The 14,154-nt window shown below is 43.0% G+C and overlaps 1 protein-coding gene across 1 annotated transcript in view; it reads left to right on the top strand.

The window, feature by feature from the left end:
• The first annotated feature begins 285 nt into the window (after positions 1–285).
• The window catches only part of LAPTM4B (lysosomal protein transmembrane 4 beta), a 44,673-nt gene continuing 30,804 nt past the window's right edge, over positions 286–14,154 (top strand). Inside the window, exons 1-3 of the mRNA XM_021712127.1 lie at positions 286–405; positions 12,860–12,933; positions 13,299–13,421. Of these exons, the coding sequence (XP_021567802.1) occupies positions 393–405; positions 12,860–12,933; positions 13,299–13,421 (210 nt within the window). The 5' untranslated portion in view covers positions 286–392. The remainder of the gene's footprint in view (positions 406–12,859; positions 12,934–13,298; positions 13,422–14,154) is intronic.

Raw genomic sequence — 14,154 nt, 5'->3', positions numbered from 1 at the left:
CGCCTGGGCAACCTGGCGAGACCTCATCTCTACAATAAAAAAAAAAAAAAAATTAGCCAGGCGTGGTAGCGCGCGCCTGTAGTTCCAGCTACTTGGAAGGCTGAGGCGGAAGGATTGCCGGAGCCCAGCAGATCGAGGCTGCGGTGGCTGGGAGCGTGCCACTGCACTCCAGTCTGGGCGACAGAGTGAGACTCTAACTCAAAAAAAGAAATGCTACATGTCAGGGTAATTTTCTGTTATAAGGACTGAATCCTGGGGTTACTTAATTCTTTTGTTTTTTGTTTTTATTGCAGATCATCAACGCTGTGGTACTGTTGATTTTATTGAGCGCCCTGGCTGATCCGGATCAGTATCACTTTTCAAGTTCTGAACTGGGAGCTGACTTTGAGTTTATGGATGATGCCAGTAAGTGGTAGATATTTTCAAGGACAGGGAATCCAGCTGCCAGTACTTCCTATTAAATTACAAATATAGATTCATGACCCACTTGAGCTGATACTTAACTTTCCTTCGGGACATACCATATCAACTAATATTTATGTGCTTATCATGTTCTGCCTTTGTTCAAAATGCAAGAGTCTCCTTTTTGTGTGTGTGTGAGTTGTGTCTTTGTCATCTGGGCTGGAGTGTAGTGACACAATCACAGTTCACCGCAGCCTCAACCTCCTGGGTTCAGGTGTTCCTTCCTCCTCGGGCTTGGAGGAGCTGGGATTATAGGTGTGCACCAACACACCTGGCTAATTTTTTGATTATTATTTTTTTTTTTTGTAGAGACAAGGTCTCACTATGTTGCCCAGGTTGGTTTCAAATCCCTGAGCTCAAGCAGTGTTCCCACTGTGGCCTTCCAGAGTGCTAGAATTATAGGTGCCAGTCACTGTGCCTGGCCTAAGAGTCTAAATTTTAAAGATTTTCCTGCCTTTTTTTTGTCTTACATTAACTTACCTACTTTTTTTTTTGTTGGGGTGTCACTTTGTCACCCAGGCTGGAATGCAGTGGTACAGTGATGACTCTGTAGCCTTGACCTTCTGGGCTCAGGCAATTTTTCTTCCTCAGCCTTCTACGTAGCTGCAACTAGAGATGCGTGCCACCACACCTGGCTAAATTTTTTGTAGAGATGAGGTCTTGCTATGTTGCCCAGGCTGGTCTCAAACTCCTGGTCTCAAGAAGGCCTTCTGCCTTGGCCTCTTGGATTAAGCCACTGCACCTGGCCTTACCCACATTTTAAATTATTGCTTTGTCATAGACTTTTTACCCTGGGCTGTTTGGCCTTTTTTGGGAAGAAGCGGAATAAAAGGTAGGAAGGAAGAGTAAAAGGATCATACATATCCCACTGTGCAATCCTATCATGTTTTGATATTTACCTTTCCTTCAGGAGGTGATCCTTTTTTATTCTAGAAATGATGTTGCTGGTTATTGGGGGGGGGGGCTGGGGTCTTTTCCCAGTGAATGGAAATATGCATAGGAATATGGATGTAAGGTGAGCAGCAGGGAGGGAGCTGGGTACCAGGCCCCAAGGTTACTGTGTCCCGAATATCTTAGGATCAGAATTCTGCTGTATCCATGCTATTTGAGAGGACTGGCACTGTGCATAATTTCAAACAGAAGATCACACGAATTTATTTCTCATCAACTTTGGAGAACTTAGATTAGTTGGGAAAAACAACAATGTGGCTACAGCAAAGTAGGCAGTTTTAAAAATACGAGTTGTGACAATTAAGATCACAAACTCATCCTAGAAAAAGTGCTACCTACCTTGTTGCTGAATATCACTATCGTCACCTTTGAGGCACTCCCCTTGGGAAGCTATGCACCGATGTCAGCACCTAGTCCACCTGTCAGAGCAATTTTGGAACTTTTTTTCTGGAAGGGCCATCAAAGCTGTCATTGTATTATCCTTAATGTCCTGAATATCATCAAAATGTCTTCCAATATTTCCTTTATCTTTGGGTAAAGAAAAAAGTCATTGGTGTCCAGATCAGGTGAGTAGGGAAGGTGTTCCAATACAGTTGTTTACTGGCTAAAGACTTCCTCACAGATAGGACTGTGTGAACTGGTGCATTGTCGTGATGCAAGAACTCCTTTGGGGCCATTTTTGTATATAATCTTTCTCATGCAAAGATTTTCAGTTAATATTTTCCTGTTTCTCTATCGAAGTTTATTTGGTCTGCTATGCTTTTCATAGCCAGTGACGATTTTGATGCACAATCTGATGTGCTTTTGCAATATTTTCATCAGTTCTGCTCGTTATTGACTGTCCTGACCTCTCTTCATCAGTGATGCTTTCTCCCCTTCAGGAAAACATCTTGTTTAGGTTAGGGTGGGTCTGGAGGGGACACAGCATTGCCAGAGCTGGTGTGCTGGAGGTACATGCTGGTAACTGGAGATCCGAGTAGCACAGAGATTTGCAACACATCAAAAGATAAAGAAAAAAAAGATTTATTTAAGAAAAGATCACTTCCCACAGACAGAAAGGGGGCTGGCATTCTAAGATGAGTGTGGCCTTGAAGGCTGGGGAACTGGGTATCTTTAAAGTTCTTAGAGAGGAATTTGGATCAAGGAGATTGTTTAAAGTTGCACTTGTTGATGTAGATAACAGGAATCACAAGTCTTGTGTCTTGGCATCACCAGGCCCTGGTATCTCATGACTCCAGGTGGTGGACTGGAGACTGGTCACAGGAAACTTATTAACAATACATCAAGGCCAGAAACACAGATGCCTCACTGGGTAGATGATTTGTAGACCTTGAGGAAGAGAGGGAGTCTGCTTTATGATTACAATGGGCAGATACTCGTCATGTTTGAGGGATCTGGGTTTCTGAAAAGACAAAGTCAGCAAAGTTAGTCTTTATCTAAAGTATGCATTCCTCCAGGACACAGCTTTTACTTTCTCATTATTGCATATAAGATTTAGAAACAAAACAAAGTGGCTTCTTGCTTTTAGTCCATCCTTTCACATTTAATCCATTTAAACACTGCCATTTTCTTCATAACGTTATCCCCATAAACTTGAACTAACATGTCCCTGATTTCTCCACTCATGTCAAGTTTAACAGGAAATTTAATGTTTGTTCATTGCTCTAATTCAGGCTCCAACATTCTCATGACAACACATAAAAACAGGCAACAATAACGAACGCCACTCAGCAAGACACCACCACATGTCGACATGAAGATGGCTGTGAGACACTGATATTCCAAGGTTATGAAACCTCACTGAGTTGTTTATACAGAGCTGCCAATGTAAGAGCATGGTGGCAAGTTTGCAAACTTAATTGTCAGACCGTATAGACCAGGGGCATTTGAAAGATGTGGTGAGGACTGTGTTTTATTCTCAGAGTGAGAAAAAGCCATTCCATGGAGTTAACATAAATGTATGAACTGATGTGTATCTTAAGATTCCTTTTGCTGAGTGGAGGGTGCATCTGGGGGACTGGGTATGTGAGCACAGAGGCCCGGAGACTGCTCTTGGGGTTATTTCTCCGTATTTTGACTGTAAAGCGGGTAGAGAAGAGGGTGGGATTTGCGAGAACTTGATGGTTTGGGCATTGAGGGGAAGGGAGGAATAAAAAAATGACTTCTGACTGGGCGCAGGAGCTCTCGCTTATAATCCCAGCACTTTGGGAGGCGGAGGCAAGAGGACCACCTGAGCCCAGGGGTTTGAGACCAGCCTGGACAACTTGGCGAGACCTCATTTATATGAAAAATCAAAAAATTTGCTGGGTGTGGTGGCACATGCATGTAGGTCCCAGCTACTTGGCAGGCTGAGGTGGAAAGAGTGCCTGAGCCCAGCTGGCCAAAGCTGCAGTGGCTGCGAATGTGCCACTACACTTCAGCCCGGGCAGCAGTGAGACCCCAACAATGACTTCTTTCCAGCTTGAGTAGATGACCTCTGTCCTTACTGAAGTGAGAAAATCTGGAGTCAGGAGATGGGAATAGACCTGGGGATAAAACTAGACTTTGCCTTAAGTAACTTAGTTGAGCACAGTCATTTGGAGATCAGGCTCTGAAGCCAGAAGGGCTCAGTTTAAAGCCCAACCCTGCCATCTGTTAAATAGTCTAGTCTTGAGCTAGTTGCTTTGCTTTGTGTACCTTTATTTCCCCCTCTGAGAGAATGGGATAATCATAGTTTCTACCTGCCTTATGGGGTCGTTGGGAGGATTAAATAAATTAGTACATGGAAAGTGCTTAGAATGAGGTCTGGCCCCTAAGAAGTGCTCAGTATGTCATTGTTACACGGGCTGTTATTATCTAGATTTGCTGGAGTTGAAACATTAGCTATCTTAAAATAGAGAGAAGGTGAAAAGGTAGTCAGCGTGAGTGTCTGTAACCCAGTGGAGGCGTCTTGGCTGAGATAAATTTGAGGACATCAGCCTAACCATTTATGGAAAGGGAAAAGCGATGGGCAGCCCAGAACTGAGCCCTGAAGGAGCCCCAGCTGCAGGGAGTCGGGAGGAGGAACCAGGGAGCAACTGGTAGGGAAGGCAACAAAAAAACTAGGAGACCCTTACATCTGTCATCTGCCACCACTGCTGTTTCATAACATGGATTAAGAATTTGAAGTGTTATAATATGCTGAGACTTGGTAACTTGCCAGACAAAGGCATGATTTCTGCTCGAACATTCTTACTCTCTCTATTCTGAGTAACCTGCTTTCTCAGTAGGGATAATGAGTTTCATTAATGTTAAATTCATATCTCTGCTTTCCTTCCTCTGAATTTAAGACTCTATAGGCTACATAGTTCTAGTAACAGGATTTCTTTTCTAAGGTAATTGGAGTTAGAAAAAGAAATATTAAATGATACTGCTATGGTGCTATCTAGATCGAGTAATAACACTGCGTGCTGTATTCTAATTGACAGAGATTAAGCTGGGTAATAACTGTCTGGCGGGTTAGGCTGAATTGAGCTGCCTTTGAAGGCTTTTTGGTTCCTAAGACTTTAAGATAGCAATTGTTTTGTAATGTCCTGGATATTAATTCCAGTGCATTTGAGGTTTTGTTCATATTTCATATATTTGAAAGTGTTGAGTGAATAGTTTGTAATTGCTTTGAAGACTTTTAGTTATTTAAAGCACATGGTTAGCCAGGCTCGGTGGCTCAGCCTGTAATCCCGCGCCTTTGGGAGGCTGAGGTAAGTGGATTGCCTGAGCCCGCGAGTTCAAGACCCACCTGGGCAACGAGACCTCATCTCTACAATAAATCAAAAAATTAGCCGGGCATGGTAGCGCATGCCTGTAGTTCCAGCTACTTGGAAGGCTGAGGTGGAAGGATTGCCAGAGCCCAGCAGGTCGAGGCTGCGGTCTGGGTGACAGAGTGAGACTCCAACTCAAAATAAATAAATAAATAAATAATAAAGCACATGGTTAAAAAGAGGCAGAAGAGGGGATATTTACTTGTGTGAATCTTTATCTTTTTAAACTTTTTTCCTTTTACAATTTTCCCCATATATTTTGGATTCCTTTAATAAGCTCACAGGTCAAAGGTCATTGCATTGGACACATCTTTCCGTTTTTTTTTTTTTGAGTTGGATTCTCATTCCGTCACCCAGACTGGAGTGCAGTGACCGCTCCCGGCCACTGCAGCCTCGACCTGCTGGGCTCTGGCGATCCTTCCACCTCAGCCTTCCGAGTAGCTGGAACTACAGGCGCGCGCTACCATGCCTGGCTAATTTTTTGATTTATTGTAGAGATGAGGTCTTGCCAAGTTGCCCAGGCAGGTCTTGAACCCACAGGCTCAGGCAATCCACTCACCTCAGCCTCCCAAGGCACGGGATTACAGGCTGAGCCACTGAGCCCAGCTATCTTTCCATATTTAACTCACATATGGATAGAATTTATAGTCTTTGAGATGGATATCATCAGTTGCATTAAAATGTTCTTCAAAATTATGAAAGTTAATCTGGCAATTTATGTTGATGCCTTTTTTCTTTTTCTTTTTTTTTCTCTTTTTTGAGTTGGAGTCTCATTCTTGTCGCCCAGGCTGGAGTACAGTGGCACACTTACAGCCATCACAACCTCGACCTTCTGGGCTCAGGCGATCCTTCCACCTCAGCCTTCCAAGTAGCTAGGATTATAGGAGTATGCCCGGCTGATTTTTTTATTTTTTGTAGTTATGAGGTCTGGCCAAGCTGCCCAGGCTGGTCTTGAACCTGTGGGCTCAGGCAATCCTCCCACCTCAACCTCCCAAAGTGCTGGGATTTACAGGTGTGAGCCACCACACCCGGCCTGTTTTGGACTCCTTTAATAAGCTCATAGGTCAAAGGGCATTCATTGCATTGGACACACTTTTCCATATTCAACTCATGTATGGATAGAATTAATAGTCCTTGAGATGGTATCATCAGTCACTTTATTTATTTATTTTTAATTTTTTGAGTCAGATTCTCACTTTTTTGCCCAGGCTGGAGTGCAGTGGCATGCTCATGGCCACCACAGCCTTGACCTGCTGGGCTCAGCAGTTCTTCCGCCTCAGCCTTCCAAGGAGCAGGAGCTACAGGTGCGTGCCACCACGCCTGGCTAATATATCTATATCTATATCTATCTCTCTCTCTCTCTCTATATATATATATAGATCATCTATATATATAGATCATATATATATATATATATATTTTTTTTTTTTTTTAATTTAATTTTTTTTTTTATTGTGGAGTCAAGTCTTGCCAATTTGCCCAGGCTGGTCTCAAACTAATGGGCTCAGGTAATCTTCATGCCTCAGCCTCCCAAAGTGCTGGAATTACAGGGGTAAGCCATTGCTGTGGCCATTAGTTACTTTAAATTGTTCTTCAAAATTATGAAAGTTAATGTAGCGATTTTATGTTGATACTTTTTTGCGGTGGTGATAGCTATTCAAAGATTTCATGTAGACAGCAGAAATGTATCTCACTTTTCCATGTGATCTTTTCCTCAGATGATCTGGTAGAAGAAAGCCAAATTCGTACTTATATCTAAAAGAAGCATGTTGGAGAATCATCTGAGATGAAGAAAGAAAATATAAGAATTTCTCTTTATTTTTAAATTTAGCCCTTTAACATTTCTACACACACACACACACACACACACACACACACACACACACACACACACACACTTTTTTGAGTCTAGGTCTCACACTGTCATCCAGGCTGGAGTGCAGCGGCACAATCATGCTTGCTGCATCCTGCACTCAGGTGACCCTTGTTCCTCAGCCTTCCTAGTAGCTGGGACTATAAGCGAGCACTATCACACCTGGCTATAATTTTTTTGACTGTGTAGAGAGACCAGGTCTCACTATGTCGCTTAAGATGTTCTAATTCTTGGGCTCAAGTGATCCTCCTGCCCCAGCTTCCCAAAGTGCTAGGATTAGAGATGTGAGCCACTGTGCTGGCCTATTGTTTTTTACATTTTAATATTTCTAAAATCAGGATATGAATTACAATTTCACGTTGATTTAGTGTGAGGATAATTTTTTCCCCCTAGATCTTTTTATTTTTATTTATTTTATTTTATTTTATTTTTGAATTGGAGTCTCACTCTGTTGCCCAGGCTGGAGTGCAGTGGCACTCTCACAGCCACGGCAACCTCGACCCACTGGGCTCTGGCGATCCTTCTGCCTCAGCCTTCCAAGTAGTTAGAACTACAGGTGTGTGCTATCACGCTCGGCTAATTTTTGATGTATTGTAGAGATGAGGTCTCACCAAGTTGCCTGGGCTGGTCTCGAACCCATGGGCTCAGGCCTTCCATCTGCCTCAGCCTCCTAAAGTACTGGGATTACAGGCCAAGCCACTGAGCCTGGCCTTTTTTTTTTTTTTTTTTTTTTTTTGAGCCAGAGTCTCACTATGTCACCCAGATTGGAGTGCAGTGGGCATGCTCATAGCCACTACAGTCTCTACCTGTTGGACTCAGGTGATCCTTCTGCCTTAGCCTTTCACACATGTGGTTCCAGCTAATTTGTGATTTATTGTAGAGATGAGGTCTCACCAAGTTGCCAAGGCTCATCTCAAACCCCTGGACTCAGGCATCAGGCAATCCTTTTACCTTGGCCTCCCAAAGTGCTGGGATTACAGGCATGAGCCACTGTGCCAGCTATAAATAAGTTTTAATTCCTCATAATAACTCATAGTCAATCATGATATGCTGCACATTCTTTCTGAGACTTTAACAGGTACCCTAGATTGCTGGGAGATAAGGTATAGACTGACTCATTTTATCTTATCTGCTCTTTTTATTTGATTTACACTTTGAGTCTGCCTAAACTATTTCACATTCTTGTGATATCTGCAGCCTGTTCAGTGTGATTGGTTTAATCATTTATAGGAATAGAGTTTTGAAAATGTCATCTCAAATGAACATTCTTATGGTAAATAATATCTTTTGAGTGGTGATGATACTGTATTTTATGTCTTTCCTTTTATTTATACATTTTAAATTTATCTGAGTTTTATAGTATTTGAAAAATATATAGATGTTACATTTTGATTGTAAAATTTAGTCTAGGAACCTTCCCCCCCCCCCAGAATGGGAACTCTCATTACAGTTATTCTTTTTTTTTTTTTTGAGTTGGAGTCTCACTGTGTTGCCCAGGTTGGAGTGCAGTGGCAAACTCAAACTCATGACCACCGCAGCCTTGACTTGCTGGGCTCAGGTGTTCTTTCCACTTCAGCCTTCCCAGTAGCTGGAACTACAGGCACCCGCTACCACGCCTGGCTAATTTTTTAATGTGGAGACGAAATCGCCAATTTTCCCAAGCTGGTCTGACACCCCTGAGCTCGGGCAATCCTCTCATCTCCGCCTTCCAAAGTGCTGGGATTACAGGCATGAGCTACCATGCCCAGCCAATTATTCTTTATGTACGTTATATTAATTTTTTTGTTTTTTTTCGAGTCAGAGTTTCACTCTGTCACCCAGGCTGGAGTGCAGTGGCACGCTCACGGCCACTGCAGCGTTGACCTGCTAGGCTCAGGCGATCCTTCTGCCTCAGCCTTCCAAGTAGTTGGAACTACAGGCGCACACTACTACACCTGGCTAATTTTTTGATATATTGTAGAGACAAGGTCTCACCAAGTTGCTCAAGTAATCCTCCTGCCTCGGCCTCCCAAAGTGCTAGGATTACAGGCTTGAGCCACAGTGCCTGCTTTACTAAAGCCTTGAGTTTGTCTATTTGTATGTTTCTTTTAAGATCTATGAGGTAGTTAAAGTATATCCTACAATGGGCTGACTTCTATAAAATTTTTTTTCCTCATATACATTTTGTTTGCATTCTATGCAAAATATGCTTATATAGAATTTAGAAACCATCAATTAGACAAAGAAGAAAATAATAAACTTCTGCCTGAGTTATTTTTATTTTTGAGTAGGAGTCTCACTCTGTTGCCCAGGCTGGAATGCAGTGGCACAAGCACATGCTGGGCTTAGCCTGCTGAGTAGCTGGGGCTACAGGAATATACCACTACACCCAGCTAATTTTTTGATTTATTGTAGAGATGATGTCTTGTCAAATTGCCCAAGCTGGCCTCGAACCCCTGGGCTCAGGCAATGCTCTGGCCTTCGCTGCCCAAAGTGCTGGGATTATAGGTGTGAACCACCGTGCCCAGCCTCCCCCAGCACTTTGACCACCAGGACTGCATCTGATTCTCCTTCCTCACAGCCAGGTAGCATACTGGCTAAGAGTATTATCTCTGAGATTAGACTTCCTGGATAGAATGTCTCATCCATCACTTACTAGCTGGGCAATCTTGGGCAAGTTACTTACCCTCTCTTAGTCATTCTTTTCTAAGATGGGAGTAATAGCACCCATCTCATAGGGTTGTTTTGTGAACTATATTAAGTAGCATTGTGCCTAGTTCACTGGGAAGAAAAGACACTGACTGGGAAAAGAGACAGCAGACAAGCCAGGCACAGTGGCTCATGCCTGTAATCCCAGCACTTTGGGAGGCTGAAGTGAGAGGATTGCCTGAGCCCACGGTTCAAGACCAGCCTGGGCAACATGGTGAGAACTCATCTCTACAATAAATTTTTTAAAAATTAACTGGGCGTGGTGGCACGCACCTATGGTTCCAGCTGCTTGAAAGGCTAAGGCAGAAGGATTGTCTGAGTCCAGCATGTCGAGGCTGTGGTGGCCATGAGCATACCACTGCACTCTAGCCTGGGTGACAGATTGAGACTCCGACTCAAAAAAATAAAAAAAGAAGGAGAAAGCAGACCATGGCCATTCCATTGTGGTGATAGTCTTACACAGGAAATACAGCTCATTGCATCGCATGCTTATGACGCGTTGTTGATGTGTGCCTAGATGTAATGTGTAAGCAGACTTTCTCTGTGCATTTAAGTAGTTAAGTCACTCGGCCTTAGTTTTGGCCTCAGTTTTTGTGTGTAAAATACATTGAAGTTTATTCTCCCCACTGGCCCCATAAGAATACTATGAGGCATGCATGAAATTTCCTTGTAGGTACTTCTTTCCTCACAAGAGAGAAAAGATAAGTTTATTAAACTTATAAAATAAATGTGTATCCTGAAATAAATTATAGAGGTTTTTTGTTTGCTTTTGTTTTTGGAGACGGTCTCACTCTGGCACCCAGGCTGGAGTGCAATAGTGCAGTCATAGTTCACCGCAGCTTTCAGTTCCTGGACTCAAGGGATCTCCTATGTCAGCCTCCCAGGTACTTGGGACTACAGGCATGAGCCATCATGCCTAGCTAATTTTTTTTTTTTTTGAGTTGGAGTCTCACTCTGTCGCCCAGTCTAGAGTGTAGTGGCATGCTCCCGGCCACTGCAGCCTCGACCTGCTGGGCTCCAGCAATCCTTCCACTTCAGCATTCCAAGTAGCCACAACCATAGGTGTGTGCAACCATGCCCAGCTAATTTTATTTTTATTTATTGTAGAGATGAGGTCTTGTCAAGTTGCCCAGGTGTGTTTCGAACCTGTGGGCTCAGGCAATCCACTCGCCTCGGCCTCCCAAAGTGCTGGGATTACAGGCTGATCCACCAAGCCTGGCCCGATTTTTAAATTTTATGTAGCAATGAGGTCTTGCTATGTTGCCCAGACTGGTCTTGAACTCCTGGGTTCAAACAGTCCTCCCGCCTAGGCCTCCCAAAATGCTGGGATTACAAGCATGAGCCACCTGCCTGTCCATGCTCTTTGAAGTAGTCAGTAGCACTGATCATCCTCTGATGTTCTTGTAACCTTCATTTTTCTTCTTTTTATGTTATTCTTTTTCAGAGCCACCGCGCCCGGCGAGCCTTCACTTTTTTTAAGATGGCAAATGGGCCTTTTTGGTGTACCTGCATGTGTGCCCTAGATTATACCTTTATCCCGTACTCCTGTTTGTAAACCCCCTCCCAAAAGTCTCGTTCCTGAAACTGAGGCTACGGAGAGGAGGGTTCTAACTCTCGACTGTTTTCCCTTGCATCAGCAGCCCAGGTGGCTTATTGGTCTGTATTCAAAGCTTAGGTAGAAAGAAGCAACACAGTACAGTAAAAAGAGCCCAGATTTGAAATCATAAGAGGAGAATTAGTCACGGTTCAGCCTTTTTATGCAAATACAATCTCAGCATGTTATATAACCTCTAAGCCTAGTTCTATAATCTGTTCAGTGGGAACAGTAGCATTTACCTCAGAGTTAGGAAGACTATATTGGATATGCGTCAAAATGTCATAAAACCTATACAGATGCTTTTTACTGCACCGGTTTTGTGCTCTCTCAGCCTGATGGTAACCACGCATATGGCCTTTAGAAACCTAGTCATCCCATCCTTCAGAGTCTCCTAAAGATAGGGAAATATGATGTGAATAAATGCTTAGCTATAGAAATATGTGAGCACATCTGTAACTTGAATTCTCAAGTAGCAACCTTCAAAAAGGTTAAATGAAGCAGGTGAGATTAATGTTAATTAACTCATATCAAATAATATTTCAGCATATCCGTGTGCAGGGTGAGATCTGGAGTATGTGTTAATCTTACGGCACATCTCAGTTCACATTGGCCTCGTTTTAGGCACTTAATACCTACATGTGTCTAGGGACTACTTACTACTGTGTGGGACATTTCTCACCTAGATACTGGGGTCGTGGTGAACAAGGTACAGATAGTCCTTCCCATCAGGAAGGCTTTTCTAGCAGAGGGAAGCAGACAGTATACAAATAACAAATACAGATGAGATGGCAGTAACATGTGTGCTAAAGAAAATGCCACAGCAATGTGATAGTGATTGGGAGACCTGGCTAGCCGGAATATTCAGGGGGGCTGAGACCTGAATGGGTGACTACAAAGGCGGAACTGGTCGTGCAACAATGAGTGGAGTTTCTATTTATCGGTGGGAACAGCCAGTGCCAGGCCCTAAGCTGGCATGATTTGTTGTGTCTAATGAACCACATGGTTTAGACTGAGCACGAGGGTATAGACAAGGTGAGGCGAGATTAGAGAGGAAGGCACACCCTGGAATAAACAGGATCATGGCTGTGATCAGAAATTAAGATTTTCTTTCAAATGAGATGGGAAACTATGGGAAGGTTTTCATTAGAGCCATGAGGCACATAGGAGCTTATAAAATAACAATTAGATTCCTTTATGTTTATAAAATAATGCCTAATTCATTTTTTGTATAATTCAGTGGACCAGAAAACCAAACTCTGTAACTAATATCTCTTTCCCTATTTTGAAATATCTTCTTATCTATAATCATTTATGTGTCTTAGAAGAAAGTCTTTGAACACTTTATTGGCAATTATCTTTTGAAATTTTGAAAGAACTCTGGGGGTTTGCATAACGTAAGGTTTTTACTTATAATTGTTTTATGAGCAAAATATCTTTGAGAAGAGACTCAAAGTATTCAAACAGTTTATCCTAGTACTGATTGTCTTTTTTTTTTTTTTAAACTTTTGGCAGACATGTGCATTGCTATTGCGATTTCTCTTCTCATGATCCTGATATGTGCAATGGCTACTTACGGGGCATATAAGGTAAGCAGCATGTAGTGAGTGAGATACTGGGCCTTTTCCTCAGTCCCTCAGCTGTGTCATCTGTGCAGCTGCCTATAAGTAGTAGGAAGTGATTATTTCCAGTTTTCTTTAAGAATCTTTGAAAGTTTAAATTTCTCATTAATATCATCTGGTACTAGGAATACCAGTAAAACCAGTATTGTAGTCCCAGTTCATTGAAGCTTGTTTGTTGACTGCCTCTGCTTGGCTTACCAGTTGCCATCATGATGTGGTTTAATGAATTTCAGTCTCTCCATGTCCTTTTAAATTAAGAAAATCTGTATTTGAATTTAACAGAATGATGCTGTGTATTGGGCACATTAACCTTCTGTTTTCTGTTCTGTTAGCAACATGCAGCCTGGATCATCCCGTTCTTCTGTTACCAGATCTTCGATTTTGCCCTGAACACCTTGGTTGCAATCACTGTGCTTGTTTATCCAAACTCCATTCAGGAATACATACGACAGCTGGTATGTGACCCTCTTAACTGCTGCTTTTTGTGAGGGAAACCTGGTTAAGTAGGGGATATAGATGGATAGAGATAGCTACACATTAATTTGTGAATTTTTAGCATGCATCTGAGTTACTAATCAGAGATTTTTGAATATAATCTTTTTTTTAAAATTTGAGTCAGAGTCTCACTCTGTCACCAGGCTGGAGTGCTGTGGCATGCTCACAGCCACCACAGCCTCGGCCTGCTGGAGTCAGCCAATCCTTCTGCCTCAGCCTTCCAAATAGGTGGAACCACAGACACGCGCCACATGCCCAGCTAAATTTTTGATTTATTATGGAGACGGCACCTCGCCAAGTTGGGCAGGCTGTTCTCAAAACCCCTGAACTCCGGCAATCCTCTGGCCTCTGCCTCCCAAAGTGCTGGAATTACAGACATCAACCACTGAGCGTGACTGAATATAATCTTTTTTTTTTGAGTTGGAGTCTCACTCTGTCACCCAGGCTGGAGTAGAGTGGCCTACTAATGGCCATTCCAGCGTCAGCCCGCTGGGCTCCAGTGCTCCTTCTGTTTCAACCTTCCAAGTAGCTGGAACTATAGGCATGCTACCATGCCCAGATAATTTTTTTTTTTGATTATTGTAGAGACAAGTTGCCTCGATAAGTTGCCTGGGCTGGTCTCGAACCCTTGAGCTCAGGCAGTCTACTCGCCTTGGCCTCTGAAAGTGCTGGGATTATAGGCTGAGCCACTGA

This window comes from Carlito syrichta, unplaced genomic scaffold, assembly GCF_000164805.1.
Source record: "Carlito syrichta isolate Samal-C Ts95f unplaced genomic scaffold, Tarsius_syrichta-2.0.1 Scaffold303102, whole genome shotgun sequence".
Classification (NCBI taxonomy): Eukaryota; Metazoa; Chordata; class Mammalia; order Primates; family Tarsiidae; genus Carlito; species Carlito syrichta.
This window is presented reverse-complemented; position numbering and strand designations above follow the sequence as displayed.